This window comes from Balaenoptera musculus, chromosome 6 (genome assembly GCF_009873245.2).
Source record: "Balaenoptera musculus isolate JJ_BM4_2016_0621 chromosome 6, mBalMus1.pri.v3, whole genome shotgun sequence".
Taxonomy (NCBI): domain Eukaryota; kingdom Metazoa; phylum Chordata; class Mammalia; order Artiodactyla; family Balaenopteridae; genus Balaenoptera; species Balaenoptera musculus.
The window spans coordinates 115631874-115648308 of record NC_045790.1 but is presented as its reverse complement, the minus strand read 5'-3'; the positions used below and the strand labels follow the sequence as shown (position 1 = coordinate 115648308).

At 61.3% G+C, this 16435-nt stretch overlaps 3 protein-coding genes and 2 long non-coding RNA genes across 14 annotated transcripts; 2 read left to right on the top strand and 3 right to left on the bottom strand.

Annotated features, from left to right (window-relative positions):
• Window positions 1–1083: 1083 nt before the first annotated feature.
• LOC118896551 lies at window positions 1084–3622 on the bottom strand. Of its 2 annotated transcripts, none has more exons than XR_005020203.1 (3): window positions 2789–3622; window positions 2012–2139; window positions 1084–1830 (listed from the first exon to the last, which is right to left on the bottom strand). It is a non-coding gene; the product is annotated as an uncharacterized LOC118896551 (long non-coding RNA). The 2 variants fall into 2 exon arrangements; XR_005020202.1 differs by having other exon boundaries at window positions 2032–2139.
• On the top strand, window positions 2609–5195 carry CLIC3 (chloride intracellular channel 3). Of its 2 annotated transcripts, XM_036854456.1 has the most exons (6): window positions 2615–2825; window positions 3616–3725; window positions 3821–3946; window positions 4067–4173; window positions 4254–4429; window positions 4543–5195. In XM_036854456.1, exons 1-6 carry the CDS (start codon window positions 2790–2792, stop codon window positions 4699–4701), a joined length of 714 nt encoding a protein of 237 aa, XP_036710351.1. In that variant the 5' UTR covers window positions 2615–2789; the 3' UTR covers window positions 4702–5195. The 2 variants fall into 2 exon arrangements, with proteins under 2 accessions (XP_036710352.1, XP_036710351.1); XM_036854457.1 differs by having other exon boundaries at window positions 2609–2825; window positions 4149–4429.
• A 155-nt stretch (window positions 5196–5350) lies between these two features.
• Window positions 5351–7010, bottom strand: PAXX (PAXX non-homologous end joining factor). Of its 8 annotated transcripts, none has more exons than XM_036854460.1 (7): window positions 6748–7010; window positions 6607–6667; window positions 6316–6365; window positions 6042–6232; window positions 5894–5965; window positions 5652–5736; window positions 5351–5552 (listed from the first exon to the last, which is right to left on the bottom strand). In XM_036854460.1, exons 1-7 carry the CDS (start codon window positions 6870–6872, stop codon window positions 5513–5515), a joined length of 624 nt encoding a protein of 207 aa, XP_036710355.1. In that variant the 5' UTR covers window positions 6873–7010; the 3' UTR covers window positions 5351–5512. The 8 variants fall into 8 exon arrangements, with proteins under 8 accessions (XP_036710355.1, XP_036710359.1, XP_036710354.1 ...); XM_036854464.1 differs by having other exon boundaries at window positions 5351–5548; XM_036854459.1 differs by having other exon boundaries at window positions 5894–6232.
• A 729-nt stretch (window positions 7011–7739) lies between these two features.
• Window positions 7740–11933, top strand: LOC118896550. The gene is made up of 3 exons (XR_005020201.1): window positions 7740–8579; window positions 10108–10342; window positions 10521–11933. It is a non-coding gene; the product is annotated as an uncharacterized LOC118896550 (long non-coding RNA).
• A 1092-nt stretch (window positions 11934–13025) lies between these two features.
• LCNL1 (lipocalin like 1) lies at window positions 13026–15647 on the bottom strand. Its single transcript, XM_036854206.1, has 5 exons — window positions 15549–15647; window positions 15046–15185; window positions 14343–14391; window positions 14081–14222; window positions 13026–13818 (listed from the first exon to the last, which is right to left on the bottom strand). The coding sequence occupies exons 1-5, from the start codon at window positions 15645–15647 to the stop codon at window positions 13658–13660; spliced, it is 591 nt and encodes a 196-aa protein (XP_036710101.1). The 3' UTR covers window positions 13026–13657.
• Between the last annotated feature and the right edge of the window lie 788 nt (window positions 15648–16435).

Genomic DNA, 16435 nt, shown 5'->3' with positions numbered 1-16435 from the left:
TCAGCCTGGAGGAGGGGCGGGCTCCTCGCCCTGCAGGCTGGGGCTCAGGAGAGAAGAGTTTCCAACACAGGGATGAGGTCGAGGACAGCAGCCCTGGGCCCTCGGGCCGAGCCTGCCCCGCAGGGACTGTGAAGGGAGGAGGGTGGGCAGCCCCCAAGGGCCCTCCGGGGGCTGCTCTGTGGATATGGCAGGGGCGGCGGGGAGGGTTGGTTAGGGACAATCCAAGTGGCTGGGGTAGGTTGTGGTCTGGTTAAGGTTGGTGACCATAGGTTTGTTCTCACTTCTTTAAAGACATTTTTAAAATATGGTAGAAATTTCATACAATGGAAGTGGATAGAAAACACAAATTGAATGTCTGTGTTTGTACATGTCAGAGGTCATCCTGCAGGATACACACAAGCATAGGCTCAGAGTGACATAGGCTAATGGGTAGTTTTTCAGTTTGCTGGGTTTCTCTCTCCCACTTGGCCTAGTTTGCTAGGGCTGCCATAACAAAGTACCACAACCGGGGCGGCTTAAACACCGGACATTTACTCTCACCGTCCGGGGGCCAGAAGTCCAAGATCGAGGTGTCGGCAGATTGGAGCCTCCTGAGGCCGTGAGGGATGGCCTGCTCCCTGCCCTCCCAGGTGCTGGTGGTTTTCTTTGGGGCCTTTGGCTTTGGAAGCGTCACCCCCATCTCTGCCTCCGCCTCCACACAGGGCTCTCTCTCTGTGTTTGTGTGTGTGTGTGTGTCCACATCTCCTTTTTTATATGTATATATATATTTTTAAAACATTTATTTATTTTTGGCTGTGTCAAGTCTTAGTTGCGGTATTCAGGATCTTCGTTGCGGTGCGTGGTTTCTCTCTAGTTGTGGCCTGCGTGCTTAGTAGTTGCGGCCTGCGTGCTTAGTAGTTGCGGCGCGCAGGCTTAGTTGCCCCGCAGCATGTGGGATCTCAGTTCCCCGACAAGGGATCAAACCCGCGTCCCCTCTTTTGGAAGGCAGATTCTTAACCACTGGACCACCAGGGAAGTCCCTCCCCTTTTTATAAGGACACAGTCATGTTGGGTTAGGGCCCATCGTAATGACCTCATCTTAACTTGATTACTTCTGTAAAGACCCCATCTCCAAATATGGTCACATTCTGAGGGGTGGGGGCTTGGGGAGGAGGACTTCATATGAATTTGGAGGGGACACAGTTCAGCCCGTAACACCAGTAAATCTCAGGCTAGAGACCCGCCTCCTCCGTCCTCTCCTGTGGATGCACCGGGACTCTGCCACACCCTGGGGCACTGCACACCCGTTTGTCCCTCGTGTACTTATGGGGACGTTTCGATGGCAGTTGCTGTTTACCAGGGACGCCCCCAGAGTGCGTTTCCCCACACCGTTGCCAAGAATATGGTGGCCACATTTCTGCCCGTTGTAACCACAAACCGTATGTATCTTGTTCTGATTTGTTCTTGGAATACGTGTACAATGAAACACACTGTCATTTATTCTGTTGGTGTTTTATTTCCTTTTTTCTGAACCACCTGTTCATTTGTCCGTGTCACCATTTTTCTAACGGACGTGTAAGGGTGCCTTTACACACAGGACATCTGGTGAACAGGCACCGGTGTGGAGGGGCCTTGGCCCTTCTCCAGGGTGGCAGTTTGTGTGGCAGGGAAGCAGGAAGCGAACGGGGTGACCCCCCCAGTTGTTGAGGAGCAGCCCCGTGGTGGTGGCAGGTGGTCCGGAGGCCCAGGCCCCAACTCCACAGTATGTCGAGGCCAGCCCCAGGCTCAGGGGACCTCTGCCAGGAGCCCGGACCACTGTTGCTTCCGGAGAGGGTCTGTCGGGCTGGGGGCCTGGACAGGGGAACGAGGCCCTGGGCTTAGAGTGGAAGGCGCCGTGCAGATCCCACTGGCTGCCACCAGGTGGCGCTGCACCACGATGGCTCCTCCCTAAGCCCCCTCCCCGCAGGCACTGGGCCCCAGTGGGGGAAGTTCGGTGAGTGGTCCCTATCGGGGCGGGCCGGCAGGCGCACACCTGTGAGGCTGCCAACTCACCCAGCCTCCTCTGGCCTTCTCCCTCCAGTCCAGCGTGGGGAGGTGGGGTGGGGGGCGAGGTCCCCGTGGCTCAGAAGATTGTGGCTTCTAACCCAAGGGTTCTTTCTTCTAAAGGTTAAGAGCAGGGAGAAACCCGCCCTGAGCCCACAAGGAGGGCAGGGATGTGGGGTCGGCCGGGTAAAGACACCTGAGCCCGGCCCGTCCCCCTTCGGCACGTTTGGAATGTGGGCCCTGCCCTGGGTGGGGGGGCTCTATCTAACGGAGATCAGTAGGTGGGAAGGGGGCGTCCCTCCCAAGCGGCTTATCACTCTTGTAGTGCCCTGGTCCGCAGATGCGGAAACAGGCTGTGGCCAGGCTGTTCATTTCTCCTCCCGCTTCTCGGCTTTCTGGGCTGGGAACCCTCACAGGCGGCGGGGGTGTCCACTGCACGGAGGGCTGTTGGGCTCACGGTGGGGGTGGTCCTGACCCAGAGCTGCCCCCTCCCAGGTCGGCACCCCTCTTTCCCCGCCTGCCAGTGCACTGGCCTCCTCCACCCCCCCGCCCCCGCCCCCAGCCGTGGCGCCCCCGCCCCGGGTCCGAGCACTCAGCTCTCCACGGCCACACCCTCACGCCGGCACTGAGCCCTGGCTGCCTGTGCACCTCCTAGGTGACTCCACTGGGCGGGCCCCCGGGCCGGGGAGGGCGGGGCGCTCAGGGAACCTTAAAGGGAGCTCCGCAAGTCCCCGCCCAGGCCCTGCCGCCGTCCGAAGCTCCCCACCATGGCTGAGACCGCCAAGCTCCAGCTGTTTGTCAAGGTGCCGGGCTGGCCGGGCTGCGGGGAGGTCTGGGAAGGGCGGAAGGGTGGGTCTCCGCGGCAGGGTACGCACCCCTTGCCCTGCGCTGGGCTCCGGCTGTCCTCTGGAGGCCGCGTAGGTGGGGGCAGCGAGGGGGGTAGCGCCGGTGAACTATTCCCAAAGGGCTTGGGGTGGCCTCACCCTGACTGCCAGCCTTGACTCCCCGGCACAGCCCAGCCCTCCTGAAGGAGAAGCCCCTGGGGGACGGGGGGGATGTAGCTGGCAGGGAGCAGTGGCCGAGGCCCGGTGGAGGCTGGGGTCAGTGCAGCAGAAGAGCAGCTGTGCCAGGCAGCCCTCCGTGCCTCGATCTGCCGACCCCGGTGAGGGGCTGCCAGGGCCTGGCCTCCTCCCACCCTTGAGGCCCAGGGCAGCGAGGTACCCGGTTCAGCAAGGTGAATCACTCCGAAAGCAGCTCACTTGTCCCACCCCACCCTTGCGACCAGCCTGCAGGGCCTGGTGCCCAGGGGCCTGGCCTCGGCCCAGGCTCTGAAGATGAGGGGCCAAGCCCCAGAGCCAGGCTCCCGCCTCTGCACCCCTCACCCTGGTGCCCTGGCCCAGCCTCCAGGCTCTCAGCAGTGCTGCAGCCCTCCCCGCCTCCCAGGGACCGAGTGAAGGGCCCTCGCGGCCGCTTGTCCAGGCCATGCCCAGCTGAGCTGGAGCCCTGGCCTTGCTCCAACCTCTTGGCAGTGGGAGGCCGCGGGGGTCCTGGGTGTGCCCCCTGCCCCGACACCCCTCTACGCCTCCCACCCAGGCGAGCGAGGACGGTGAGAGCGTGGGCCACTGCCCTTCTTGTCAGAGGCTCTTCATGGTCCTGCTTCTCAAGGGCGTGTCCTTCACACTCACCACCGTGGACACCCGCAGGTGAGCCCCTGCCCCGGGAACCCCTGTCCCGGGAACCCCTCGCTGGCTTTGGCCCTCCTCGGGCCAGCCGCTTGCCCCCTGCCTTGTGCCCACAGGTCCCCAGATGTGCTGAAGGACTTTGCCCCGGGTTCGCAGCTGCCCATCCTGCTCTATGATGGCGACGCCAAAACGGACACGCTGCAGATTGAGGAGTTTCTGGAAGAGACGCTAAGCCCCCCAGAGTGAGGGCCGGGTGCAGTGGGAGGGGCAAGATGGGGCCCTCAGGCAGGACACCCCCAGGACAGAGCCCGGGGCCTCGCAGGGGGCAGCAAGGGTCTGACCCAAAATCCCTCCACCCTCAGATTCCCCAGCCTAGCGCCCAGATACAGGGAGTCCACCGCGGCGGGCAATGACGTCTTTCACAAATTCTCCGCCTTCATCAAGAACCCGGTGCCCGCGCTGGACGATGGTGAGGAGGGTCCGGAGACGCGGCGAGGCTGGGGGGAGTGGCGGCCCCGGCCGGCTCCTCACCGCGCTCCCCGCCCCCAGCCCTGTACCAGCATCTGCTGCGCGCCCTCGCCAAGCTGGACAGCTACCTGCGCGCGCCCCTGGAGCACGAGCTGGCGCGGGAGCCGCAGCTGCGCGAGTCACGCCGCCGCTTTGTGGACGGCGACCAGCTCACGCTGGCCGACTGCGGGCTGCTGCCCAAGCTGCACATCGTGAACGTGAGCGCCGGGCCGGGCGGGCCAAGGCGAGGCGGGGCGGGGCGGGGCGGGGCGGGGCGGGGCGGGGCGGGGCGGACCCTCGAGGAGACCCCGACCGCGCCCCTCGCCCGCAGACGGTGTGCGCGCACTTCCGCCAGGCGCCCATCCCCGCTGAGCTGTGCGGCGTCCGCCGCTACCTGGACAACGCCCTGCAGGAGAAGGAGTTCAACTACACGTGTCCACACAGCGCGGAGATCCTGGCGGCCTACCGGCCCGCCGTGCGCCCCCGCTAGCGCGCCCGCCTCCCCCGCCCGTCTGCAGCCCCAGAAAGGCATCTCTGCCTCAGTGAGCGTGTACGGACATACGAGGACCAGAGGCCCCGCAATTCTGCCACCCCCAAACTCCCACCGTGAGACGCTCAGCTCCAGATGACAGCCAGGAAGGACCGGCAGAGAGCCCAGTGGGCGGGGCGCGGCCCATTCCCCCACTCCTCAGGGATGGCGGGACTGGATTGGGCTCCCAAACCAGTCAGGCCAGGGCGGGGCGGCAGGATGGCTGGGGAGGGTGGGGAGCAGAGCCCCGTCTGGGCAACTCCGGTCTCCAGGCCGGAGGGCGGGCCCACATTCCTCAGCTCTGCCCCAGGTGGCAGGCAGGCCACCCCCGTCTCCCTGGTCATCACGTGGGGTTTGCATCAGGGAGGCGTGTGTGCCCGCAGGGACAGGAGCAGAGTTCTAGCCTCTCAGAGCCCCAGCCCCACCTCACACAGCCTTCTTGGCTCCTGGGCTGGCCAGGCAGGGACAGCTGGGCGGGTCGGGAGAGTCGGCAGCTCCACCATGGAGCGCCGAGCCTGATGCGGCCCCACGCCCAGACCGCAGGCCTGGCAATCCCCGAGCCCTCTCCTGGAGCCAGCCCCCAGGAACCAGAGCCTGGCCGGGACCTCTGTGACCTCCGCCAGATGAAGATGTTTATTTGATGGGGAAGGGGCTGGAGGAGCAGGCTTGTTCCTGCCTGGCAGCGGGATGGGCAGGTGCCAGCGGGAGGGTCCCAGGGGCTGCCCCTCCCCTTGCAAGCAGCCTCCCGACGGTCACACTTTTTGCTGCACCTTCAGGGGTCTTCGAAGTCTACACCACCAGCTGGTTTCTTACTGGGAGAGAAGAGGGAATGACACCATGGGGGTGTGGAAGGGCGGGCAGGGTCCAGGGATGGACCCTGGGCACAAGAGGGCGGGGGAGTGGGTGGGCACCTCTTGAAGCCAGGGTTGATGAGAGACTCTCCCGGACACCGCCTCTTGACCCCAGGTCCAGGGCCACCTCTCTGAGCATCCGGGTCTGGGGAAAACAGGATGAGGGAGGGGGGGCTCCTGCATCTAGCAGGATCCCAGGGCCACAACCCCTTCTCCACACAGACAGATCCTCTCTCTGGAGCTTGAGGCTTGTTCTGGGGAAACTGAGTCACCCTACCCAAGTCACAGGTGACAGGCCTTACCCGGTAAGAAGAGCAGAGGGCCCACCTGCCGGGAGCTCTTCCTGGGGCTGGTGGCTGTCTCCTCTGCAGCAGCTGGGGAGAAAGCAGGAATGGAGGCCCCAGCGGGGGGACCCCAGTGAGGGTGTGAGATGCCTACCCCCCACCCTACCTGCCAGCCGCTGCTCCAAGCTGCACACGCGCTCTGCCAGGCCCAGTGTCAGTGCCTGCAACCTGGAGGCTGCCTCTGGGCCCGGCACCTTGGAGAGGTCAAATTCCAGCGCCGAGGGCCCCCCTGAAAGGGTCAGGGAAGCTCTGTCCTCCTGCAGGGTGAGAGTCACAGCTTGCTGCTGGCAGGCTGCCCTGGGAAAGGAGGCGGGCTGAGCGCTGTGACCAGACCCACTCGCCGCTCCCCATCCCTCCTGCCTCCCTGCTCAGGGGCTCACCTGAAGCGGGGGGTGATGTCTTCAGCCGCACTCAGGCCAAAACGGGCTTTCTACAGGGCACAGGGACTGGTCACCAGGTGCCTGACACCCTAGGACTACTGGGGACACCCCAAACCTGCCCGACCCAGAGCCGCCCGGGACCAATCTTAGGACTACAGCTACAGAGCCGTGGGAAGGGTGTCCTGACCCTTCCGGGGAATCCCAGGCCGCCCCCTTCGATCCCACACGTGGTCCGCGCTGCAGGCGTGGGGTGCTGGAGGCTGCCGGCCGCCCAGGAGCCCTGTTACCCACGAGGGCCGCCAGGCTGTCCGGCGTGAAGCAGGTGCTCCAAAGCTCCGCGGCGTCCGTCACACTGCGGGGGAGGGGCTGTCAGGCGGGACCGCCCGCAGAGCTGCCCGCGCCCCTCGCAGCCCTGCGGACCCCGCTACTCACTAGAGGTTGAAGCCGCCGCGTTCCCCCGTCCCACTGCCCTCCCCCTCGCAGTAACACACGAAGCGCGGGGGTCCGGGGCCGGGCGGCAGCGTGCAGAGCGGCGGCGACAGCGGCGGCGGCACCATGGCACCTCGGCAGGCGGAGGGAGCCGGCGGACCCAGGGCCACCTCGGGACCGAGGGCCCCCTCGAAACCTAGGGCCGCTTCGGGACCTAGGGCGCCTGCGCGGGCGGAAGGCTTCCGGAGCGGGGACGCGGCCCGTGCCAGTGGGCGGGCTGGGGGTGGGGGGGGGGGCAGAGCCGAGCGGTGACTAGGGGCCTGCGCGGGGCGGGGCTAGCTGGGCGGGGCTTAGTCACGGGACGGTGCCTGCACCGGTGGGGGCGGAGCTTCGTGCGCAGGGCGGGGCTCCCGGGCTGGGCTGGCTTGTCCTGAGCGCTGTTTCCCGGCACAAGGGCTGTGCGGCGCGGTCCGGGACTCGGGACCCTGCGCACACTTGGGGGTCTCTTTGAGCCTTACCCCCTGCGCTGTCCCCGCTGAGTCCGGGCTTCCCCCGCTTCGCGCAAACCCTGACTGGGCGCAGGCCGCGCCGGCCACTGCTCTGGCCTCAGACTGCTTTGACCCCCTCGCTGATCCCTGCGGCCTCCCCCTCGCACCCAGCTTCCTATCGTCAACTGAAACAAGTCAAAATACAGAAGTGAATAAAGTACGGTAACTGGTGCAACAGGCTTCCGCCGCTCGTTCATGCATCCCACAATGTTTACCCAGCACCTCTTCTTTGCCTCGTGTTGTCCCGGGCCTTGGGCACACCTTGATCAAGAGACAAGGTCTCTGATCTCCTGAAACTTGTGAGAGCTCATGGGATGGACAAATAAACAAACGAAACTTGCAATCCTCAGGTCGTGCCAAATGCCTGTGACCTGGAAGAAGAGAGGGATGGAGCATGCCAGGAAAGAGGGTACCAGGCAGAGGGGGCAGCCTCTGCAGAAGCCCCATGGTGAACACAGAGCAGTTCTGCTCAGGGCTTTGGAAGAAGGCCAGGGTACCCGCACCGAGGCATAGGAGGGCGGCAGGTGGGTTTGTAGGCTGTGCTAATGTATTTCAAGTATGGCTGTAGCCAGGCCTGCCTCATTGCCTACTTTCTCCTATTTGACAACCCTCAGCTCCCTTCCCACGAGGCTCCTGCCTCAGGACCTCTGCATTCGCTGTTGTCTCTGCCCGGCACCCCTTTTCCCCAGAGTCACTCACTCCCTTCAGGTCTTTACTCAAAAGTCACCTTCTTGGTGAGGCCTTCCCTATTGTTTTATATCCAATTTCAGCACCCTGCCCAACATCTCATGTCCTCTCTCCTCTTTCATCTACTTGTTTTCCAGCTTGTCACTATATAAAGTACATTCTGATTTATGTGTTGTGACAGCAGCCTCTAAGATGGCCCCCAACCATGTGCCTCCTGCGTTTGCACCTTTGTGTAGCCCTCCCCTGAGTGCGGGCTGGATTGAGTAACTAGCTTCTAGCCAATAGAATGTGGCAGAGAGGACGGGCTGTCACTTCTTTCTTTCTCTGGAATTGCTCACCATGACATGAGGAGTCCTGTGGCAAAGGACCAAGGCCTGGCCAACAACCAGTGAGAGAGCTGAGACACAGACCCCTTCCCAGCTGAGCCTTCTGATGAGAACACAGCTCCAGCCAGTGGCTCGACTGCAGCCTCACGAGAGATTTTGTGCCAGAGGGTCCAGAGCACCCAGGACCAGATTCTTGACCCTCAGAAACTGGGAGACAATACATGCTGTTGTTTTAAGCCACTGAGTTTTGGGGTAATCTGGTCTTCAGCAGTAGGTGACTAATATAGTTATTTATCCTGTTTATTGCCAATTTTCCCCATGAGGTCCACAAGGGCAGGGCATTCTGTCTGTTTTATTTGCCACTGTATCCTCAGTGTCTAAACAGTGGCTGTCACATAGAGATATTCAATAAATATGTAAATAAATGAATGCAGAGTGGGGAGCCTTTGGAGGGTTTAAGTGGGGGTGGGGTGGGGAGTGGCACTTCTGATTTATGTGTATAAAGCCCATGTTGAATGCCATGAGGTGAGGGGATGAAGGGCTGTGGGAGTGGAGATGAGGGGGGCAGGGAGAATACTAGAGGGCTGCTGAGGTCCTCAGGACAGAGCTGATGAAGACTGGGCCAAGGGCTCAGAGTGGAGTTGGAGAGAGGTGTGGGGGAGGAGGGGAGGGATCATGGATGACCCCTGCATTTAGGAAGAGTAGAAATGCCCTTCCCGGGACTTCCCCAGTGGTCCAGTGGTATAGAATCCGCCTTCCAATGCAGGGGACGCGGGTTCGATCCCTAGTTGGGGAACTAAGATCTCACATGCTGAGGGGCAACTAAGCCCATGCGCCACAACTACTGAGCTCGTGCGCCTCAACTAGAGAGAGAAAACCCGCACGCCACAGCTAGAGAGAAGCCCATGCGCTGCAAAGAAAGATCTGCGTGCTGCAACTAAGACCTGACGCAGCCAAAAAAAAAAAAAAAGAAATGCCCTTTCCAAGATAATTGGGCTAAGTCAGGATTGGAGAGGACATGGGGGCCTCTCCTTTGTCTTATGAGTTCTTGATATGGCTGTATATCTGATGGAGATGAATGAAAGCTGCTGTGTACACAAGACTCTAGTCTAGAGGATCAGGCCCAGAGATGTGAGTGTGGAGTCACCAGCCCCTGGGACAGCCTTAAACGTTAGTCCCTCCAGGCACAGTGCTCAGGCTCTAGGAAGTTGTTTCTAGGTAGAATGTGGTAGGCTGACTAATGACCTCTAAAGATATCAGGTCCTTAATCCCTGGACTTGTGAGGGTTATCTTATACGTGTTGACCTAAAACGATAAAACAGCCAGTTATTTTGCCAGCAAAGTGGGTTTATTTGGGAACAACAAAGAATCACAATTCAGTACCTGCAATCTAGAGGAAACCACAGGCAAATCTGAAGACCAAAAGACAGGAAACTCTTTTATAGAGGAGAAGAGGGACTGGGGGGGGGGGTGTTCTAAACGAAGAGTCCATTGGAGGAAACTGGGAGTTGGAAGTGTGGTGGCTTTTCATTGGCTGAACTGTGCTGGTCTCTCATTGGCTGGGCTGTTGCTGGGCGGGAAGAAAAAATCTTCCTTCCTCCTGCTGGGTAGTAAGTAGTAACCTTCCTGTTGGTCTGCAATTGAGGCTGCACAGTAGGGGGTGAGGTCTCCCCCTTGTGGCCTCCTGACTCTATTTTAAATAAGGTTTCTGTTTATTAATCTTTACATGCTTTCTCTAAAAGCATTGCTGATCAACGGTCAGGTTTTTTACAGATTCAGCAACTTTTGTCCCTTGATGCCAGGGAGGACCTTTCCTGGGTGTCCTGTCGCACGTGGAAGGGAGAGTGCACATATTGGAAACCTACTGAGGTCACATTCACGTAACAAGGAGGGGTAGGAGAGAGATCTCTCAGGAATTTCCCATCTAAAGTTTGTGTCTTAAAACAGTGAAAACAGCAAGAGCACCCTCAACGCAGAAATAATTAAACAAGCACTTTGGGAAGACACAGTTGATGAAAGAAATTTTCACATATTAAGGTATGGGGAAGTTATTCTGGATTATACATACTTTGGCTTGAACTTTATGCTAATTAGAACAGTCTGTCTTATGGCCTGTCAAACATAAACTGTATATCTGCTTTAACCATTAAAAAATAAGGAGGAGGAGGAGAAAAATGCATTACCTGATTGTTTAGAATGTCCACTTTGAATACAGGGATAAATGCTGCCTGCTGCCCCTTCCCCAGCAACACCCATGCCAGCATTCCTTCGAAGATGAGATTCCCTTCCCAGACGCCAAGGTCATGCTGACTTTCTGTGTACCTGCTAATCTGTTTTGAAAACTTGCAGAAATGTACCTTTGTCATGTTTGATGTTTGTTGTTCTGACAAGTTATTAAACTGTGGTTCAGGCATCCAAATTGGAGCCGGGTGGCCATTACGGATGTGGTTTCAGACAGTTCCTGCATCACTGGGAACTTGAATTTTCTAAACTGTATCAGACTCAAGGTCATGACCAACTGTTCTCAAAATAGTATCTGCTAGTCGCTGCCACCAGCAACCTTATAATCTCAAGATCTCTCCTGGTAACTATGCATTTTGGAGCCCAACCAATTCTTGCTTTACAAGCACCTTCCTTATTGCCAGTTCCAATCCTAATTCTTGACAATTTATGTAACTTTGCAGTTTTTGCTTGTATAAGCCTCCCCCATTTTGTAGCCTGGGGAACACAATTCAAGTGCTTCTTGAATCTGGGTCTCCTGCTCTGCAGTCCTCAGTTTAGCCCAAACAAAACTTGTCTCTTCCTCTCGTCAATGTAAATAATCAGTAACCAACCTCAGCTGATTAAGAGGGAGGGTTGGAAAGAAAGAAAAGACACAGTTTAAGAAAAAAAAAAAAAAAAAAAGAGGGAGGTTTGGGAAGAGCTCCCGTGGTTCCACGGAGCCCCATCTCTGGGGGTCAGGAGGGCGTTGGAAAGGCTGGTCCGAGGGCTGAAGGCACCCGAAGCACCCAGGCTTGGGACAATCTTTTTTCCAGTGACCCGGCTCTTTGCAGTCATAGTGGTGGGGTCAGAGGAAGGCCGATCGGGGGGCCTTTGTTGGCCACCTAAGGACTTTGGCCTTTACTCTCAGTGAGATGGGACCCACTGGAGCAGTTGTGAGCAGAGGAGGGTGCCAGCTGACAGATCTTACACACGCAGCCCTGGGCTTCCGGGTGGAGAACTGGCTAAAGTCTGCCCCCGTGTGGCCGGAGCAGGGCATGCAGGACTGGGCTGATCCGCAGGTGCCAGGGGCATGACCCTTCCTGGGTCCAGAGAGGCCCTGGGGGGCTGCCCCCCAATGGGCCGTGAAGGGCAAACTGCATCTCCTCACTCCAGATCCTTCCCAGGGTACATGGGAGGGACGAGTTAGTGGGGAAGGAAGGGGCCGAGAGCCTGCTGGAGAGTCTTCCCCCCATCCCGCCCCGCCTTAAATCCCTGCTCTTGGGCAATTTCCACCACATCTTCTCTTGTTCCGCGTGGAAGCTGAATGGCAACCGATAGATCAGTTGATCAATAGATCAACTGGGAATTCCCTGGCGGTCCAGTGGTTAGGACTCGGCACTTGCACTGCCGGGGGCCCCGGGTTTGATCCCTGGTTGGGGAAGAGAGATCCCACAAGCCACACAGCGGCCAAGGGCAGAAAAAAAAAAAAGCAAGTTGACTAGATGAATGGTTCATCACCAGTCTCTCTCTGCAGATGCCTCTGCTGGTTGGCAGGTGGCATCTTGGGTGGGAGGTGCTGATCTCTGGGCCTTCCCACCTGCTCCCACATAGTGGGACTGGTGTCAGGCTGGGGGGAGGGGGGAGTGTCTGCAGAGGGCCAGAGGCTGGCAGGTCGGCCAGGCAGCAGAGGCAGCGGCAGGGCCTCCAGGTGTTGGGTGCAGGTATGGAGGGGCTGTCTGCGGTCCCTGGGATGTGGGGCTCTTTTTCCCAGTGACCTCACCGTCTGGTAGGACAGGGCTGTGTTTCTAAGGAAAACTGTCTAACCAACTGAAGAGCAGAAATGATAGTATAACAAACCGTCACCCAGATGGAACCATGATCAACATTTTGCCATATTTACATCTGCTATGATTTTTTTCTGAACTAGTTACGTGACAGATATTATGCCATTTTACCCTCAAATTCTTCAGGACCAGTCCTTGAAGGACCACGCTATTTCCCTCATAAACACAACGGCAGGACAGAGCTCTGCCTTGCGGGCGGGGGCAAGGGAGAAGGGGTGCCGGAAGGCCGCCCGGGGTGAGAAGCGGCACAGACCCCCCTCGGGCTGCGGTTTGGGAGGACCCCAGGGCCCGAGGAACCCAGGCACGCGCTGGGTGTGGGTCAGGCATGGCTCTGTCTGGCAACTGCACGCAGGTCTGTGCCGCGGAGCGAGGGCAGCACCCCTGGCCTGGCGCCCGGGGTCAGCAGGGGACCCAGAGAAGACACTGTGATGCCCTGTCCAACCGCTGGAGGATCCTACCACCCGTGGAGCCAAGCCTCGGCCCCTCCCAGGCCTAACGCCTGCCTGGGTGGCGGGGCAGGGTTGCCCTGGCGAGGGGTCCCGCTCCAGTCCCTCTGGGTCCCCGGAACCAGCCGTGGAGGGGCCGCCCTGCGGGGTTGGAGCCTGAGCCCCGCACTGTCCCTATCCGGGCGGGTCCCAGGCCTCAGGGGGACCCAGAGCGCCCCTGCCCCGGTCCACACGGCTCCTCTGCCCCATCCCCCTATTCCTGCCCCCACCCAAGAAAAGCACAGCGCTGGCTTTTCGAGACTGTTTATGGTGCTGGGGCCTGGGGGTGGAGGGAGGCCGCCGCCCTTTGAGGAGGGCTGGGTACCCGGAGCCCCGGCATCACGGCCCTCTTCTCCAACCCCTGGGCTGGGTCCCTCACTGCAAACCAACCGGGCAGCAGCTGTGGGGAGGGGCGGGGTCCTCTCACCTCCTCCTGCCCTCCCTGAGCCCACCCCGGGGCCCCACTCTGTCCCTCCCCGCCGCTGCCCCAGGACAGAGGACCCCCAGAGTGCAGCCCTCTGGCCGGGAGGGGCCTCCCTGGGTCAGCAGGGCGCTGGGTCCGGGCCAGCCCCACGCACTCACCTAGGCGAGGGTGCCGGCACACTGGTCTGTGGAAGAGAGCAGGGCCCGAGGAAACACCCAGTGCCCCCTCCCCGGGCCGGAGGCTCCACACCCTCCCCGGAGTAGCCAAGCCTCCCGGCCTGTGACCCCCTCCTGAGGGGCACCTGGCCAGGGCACCGCCCACCCTCTCCTGGTCCTCCTGTTCTGGGTCCAGGGCCAGTGGAGTGAGCCTTGGGGCCTGGCTCCCCTCCAGCCCCCCGTCAGGGTCTAGGGTCTTTCAGCTCCTGCAGCCCTGAGCCGGCAGGGGAACAGCGCTCACCTGACTTGGGCAGCAGGGCGCCCTCGCTGGGGTTCAAGCCCGCTTGGGGTGCCAGCTGCTGCATCTTCTGGGCATCTTCAGGAAATAGCTCTGGGGCCCGGGCTGAGAGCAGGGAGGGCCGGTGAGCAGAGGGGCAGGGCTGGGAGGTGGAGGGGGAAGTGGGGAGCAGGGGGCGGGGAGGGACCCCAAGGAGACACTGGGAGATGGTGGTTCCACCTGCCACCGAGTCAGAGCTTGCTGGGAAGGGCACGTGGGCACTACAGACCAAACCTTGCATGTGGCCCCCAGAGAAGGCCGTGATGGGCTGAGGGGCGCGTCAGGAGTGCTGCCCCTCAAGCTGGGTCACCCACCACCCACCACCCACTGTAGAGCTGCAGCCGGACGTTCCTAACGTCCCCCTTCTGCGTCTTGGAGTACAACACGGCGAAGTGCTTGTAGTCAGTGAAAGCCACCCGGATGTTGGTCTGGGCCATGGCTGGGGAAGCGAGAGCCTGCTGAGCTGGGCGCTGGCTCAGGACGCCCCGTCCCCTCCTCACGGCCCTGGCCGAGCCGGCCCTGCCACTGCCCACCCTCTGTCTCCCTCCCGGCACTGCCCGCCGCACCCGCGCCGCTGAATGCCCGTCCACGGCATCCTTGGTGAAGGTCGCGTCCATCTTCTGGCACCCGCCATCGGGCCTGGGAAGGAGGACCCCAGCAGCCTGTGTAGCAGCCCCTGCCAGGCGGCTGCGGCCCCGCTGGGCCCCCTGAGGACGCTGCCCGACCACGACACAAACGGCTGCCACTTAGGTGCTGCTGACGGCCGCGCGTGGGCGGTGGTGTCCAGCCTGCCCAGGGCGCACCTGTCCCCGCCGTCACATCGATGCTTAATCATGCAGGTGCTTTATAATTCACTTACAGGTCAGGAGACACCCTGGGGGGCAGGGGGACACAGCCAGGGGTCGCGGGGTCTGTGGGGCCTTCCGGTCTCTCCTCCAGACACACATACACACATGCACACACACGCGCGCATGCGCACGCACACACCCACGCACACACGCACGCGCATACACGCAGACACACATGCACACACACACACACACCACACACACACACACACGCACACACGCACAAGGACGCTGCTCCTCCACGCCCAGGCCTCAGGCGGGCCCCTCCGGGGAGCAGGCGAGCTGCAGCTGCTGCTTTAATGGCCCCGGCAGCCTGGCGCAGGGTCGGGCCTGGCTCTGGCTCCCTGACGGGTCAGGGACACCTCTGGCTCCCACTGGCTCACATCTGACCTCACGCTGGCCGGGCCTATGGCCAGTCCGAGGTGGAGCTCCTGGGATCACTTACGTGGGGTACCCAAACTTGAGGCCCAGGTCGCCGTTGGCCAAGGGGGTCACCAAGACCACGGGCATCTTCACGCTGTCCTTGGAGTCCAGGAAGCCCTGGTCATCTGACACCGCCCCAACCACGTACCAGATGCCCTGGAACTGCAGGGAGGGGACGGGGAGAGCTGGGGGGCAGCCCCTGTGCCACAGCCTCCCTGACCTGGAATCGGGGGGCGGGGGCAGCTGCCACTCATCCGGTCTGAGGCCTGGGGAGTGGCAGTGAGCACAGCCCAGAGGCGGGGCTGAGGGGCCTGCTGTCCCCCGCAGCACAGCCACCCCAAGCTGGACGCGCAGACGGACGCGAGCTCTGTCCCCTGTCCCCGGACGTGAGCTAAGCTTGGGCCAGAGAGGGTATGGGCAGGGCTGGGCTGGGCTGCCCCAGCCCTCCGGCCTCTCTGGGTAGAACGCAGCCAGAAAGAGGCTGTCTGTGAGGAGCAGGTCTGGCCTAGGGAAGTCTGGACACACCTGGCTGGTGTCAAGGTTGGCCTGGGCGGGGACCTGGGCCTGGCCTGGGGAGGCTGCGAGCAGGGCGGGGGTCCAGCCAATCCGCAGCATCTGCAGCATGGTGGAGGGGGTCTCTTGCCGACCGCACAGGCTCAGGAGCAGGGTAGGAGAGTTGGGGTGGCCTCTCCCACTGCGCCTTCAGGCCCCCAAGACACCCTGGGGCGCTGGCATGCTGGGACAGAGCCCACTGTGATGGGCTCACGATCGGGGTGCACCCTGGAGCACCTTGGCCCGGTGGCCTCCGGCCAACCCCGGCCAGCCCAGGTGTTTCCTTCTGGGGAGGGGCCGTATGCCCCGAAGCAAGGGGAGGTGAAGGCCCGGCAGGCCCTCTGAGACGTGGTCCCCAGCCCTTGGCCAGGCACAGCCTCAGGCCCCCTCCTCCAGGAAGCATCCCAGAAGTTCACCCTCACCTCTGAGCCTCACAACCCTTGGTGCCTGGGCAAGGCCTGGCTGAGGTCTGCCTGGGTGGGGCCTGGTGGGCAGGCTGCAGTGGGCACTGCACATTGTGAGCCAGGAGGGCCCAGGACAGGGGCCTGAGAATGGCCACGCCGGCCGGGAATCTGGGGGCTAGCAAAGGTGAGGGACTGCAGAGGGGAGACCACGCTCCGGGGCTCTGGGTCAGCTTTGGTGCCAGAGGCCTGGAGAGTAGGCAGGGCTGTGCCCTTGAGGCCCAGGCCAGAGGCCAGGGGACTGGGGGCTCTCAGGTAGCCATGGGAGATGGGAGGGTGGCCTGTCTCCAGCCCACTCAGTCAGTCTGTCCCAGTCCAGGGGGGCACGGACACTCCGGCCACCTTCCTCTTTGTCCCCGCAAACCCGTATCTCTGCCCAGCCCGAGTGCACTAATCCCA

Bases quoted from the DNA above. Each gene is read 5' to 3' on its own strand.
- CLIC3 (XM_036854456.1), top strand. From the start codon at position 2,790: ATGGCTGAGACCGCCAAGCTCCAGCTGTTTGTCAAG. The intron at 3,726-3,820 runs GTGAGCCCCTGC...TTGTGCCCACAG, and splicing joins ACCACCGTGGACACCCGCAG to GTCCCCAGATGTGCTGAAGG. The intron at 4,430-4,542 runs GTGAGCGCCGGG...CCTCGCCCGCAG, and splicing joins CCAAGCTGCACATCGTGAAC to ACGGTGTGCGCGCACTTCCG.
- PAXX (XM_036854458.1), bottom strand. From the start codon at position 6,872: ATGGTGCCGCCGCCGCTGTCGCCGCCGCTCTGCACGCTGCCGCCCGGC. The intron at 6,668-6,747 runs GTGAGTAGCGGG...CCTCCCCCGCAG, and splicing joins CGCGGCGGCTTCAACCTCTA to TGTGACGGACGCCGCGGAGC. The intron at 5,549-5,651 runs GTGCCCACCCAC...TCTCCCAGTAAG, and splicing joins ATCAACCCTGGCTTCAAGAG to AAACCAGCTGGTGGTGTAGA.
- LCNL1 (XM_036854206.1), bottom strand. From the start codon at position 15,647: ATGCTGCAGATGCTGCGGATTGGCTGGACCCCCGCCCTGCTCGCAGCC. The intron at 15,186-15,548 runs GTGTGTCCAGAC...CCCTCCCTGCAG, and splicing joins CCAACCTTGACACCAGCCAG to TTCCAGGGCATCTGGTACGT. The intron at 13,819-14,080 runs GTGGGTGGTGGG...CCCTGCTCTCAG, and splicing joins CGTCCGGCTGCAGCTCTACA to CCCGGGCCCCAGAGCTATTT.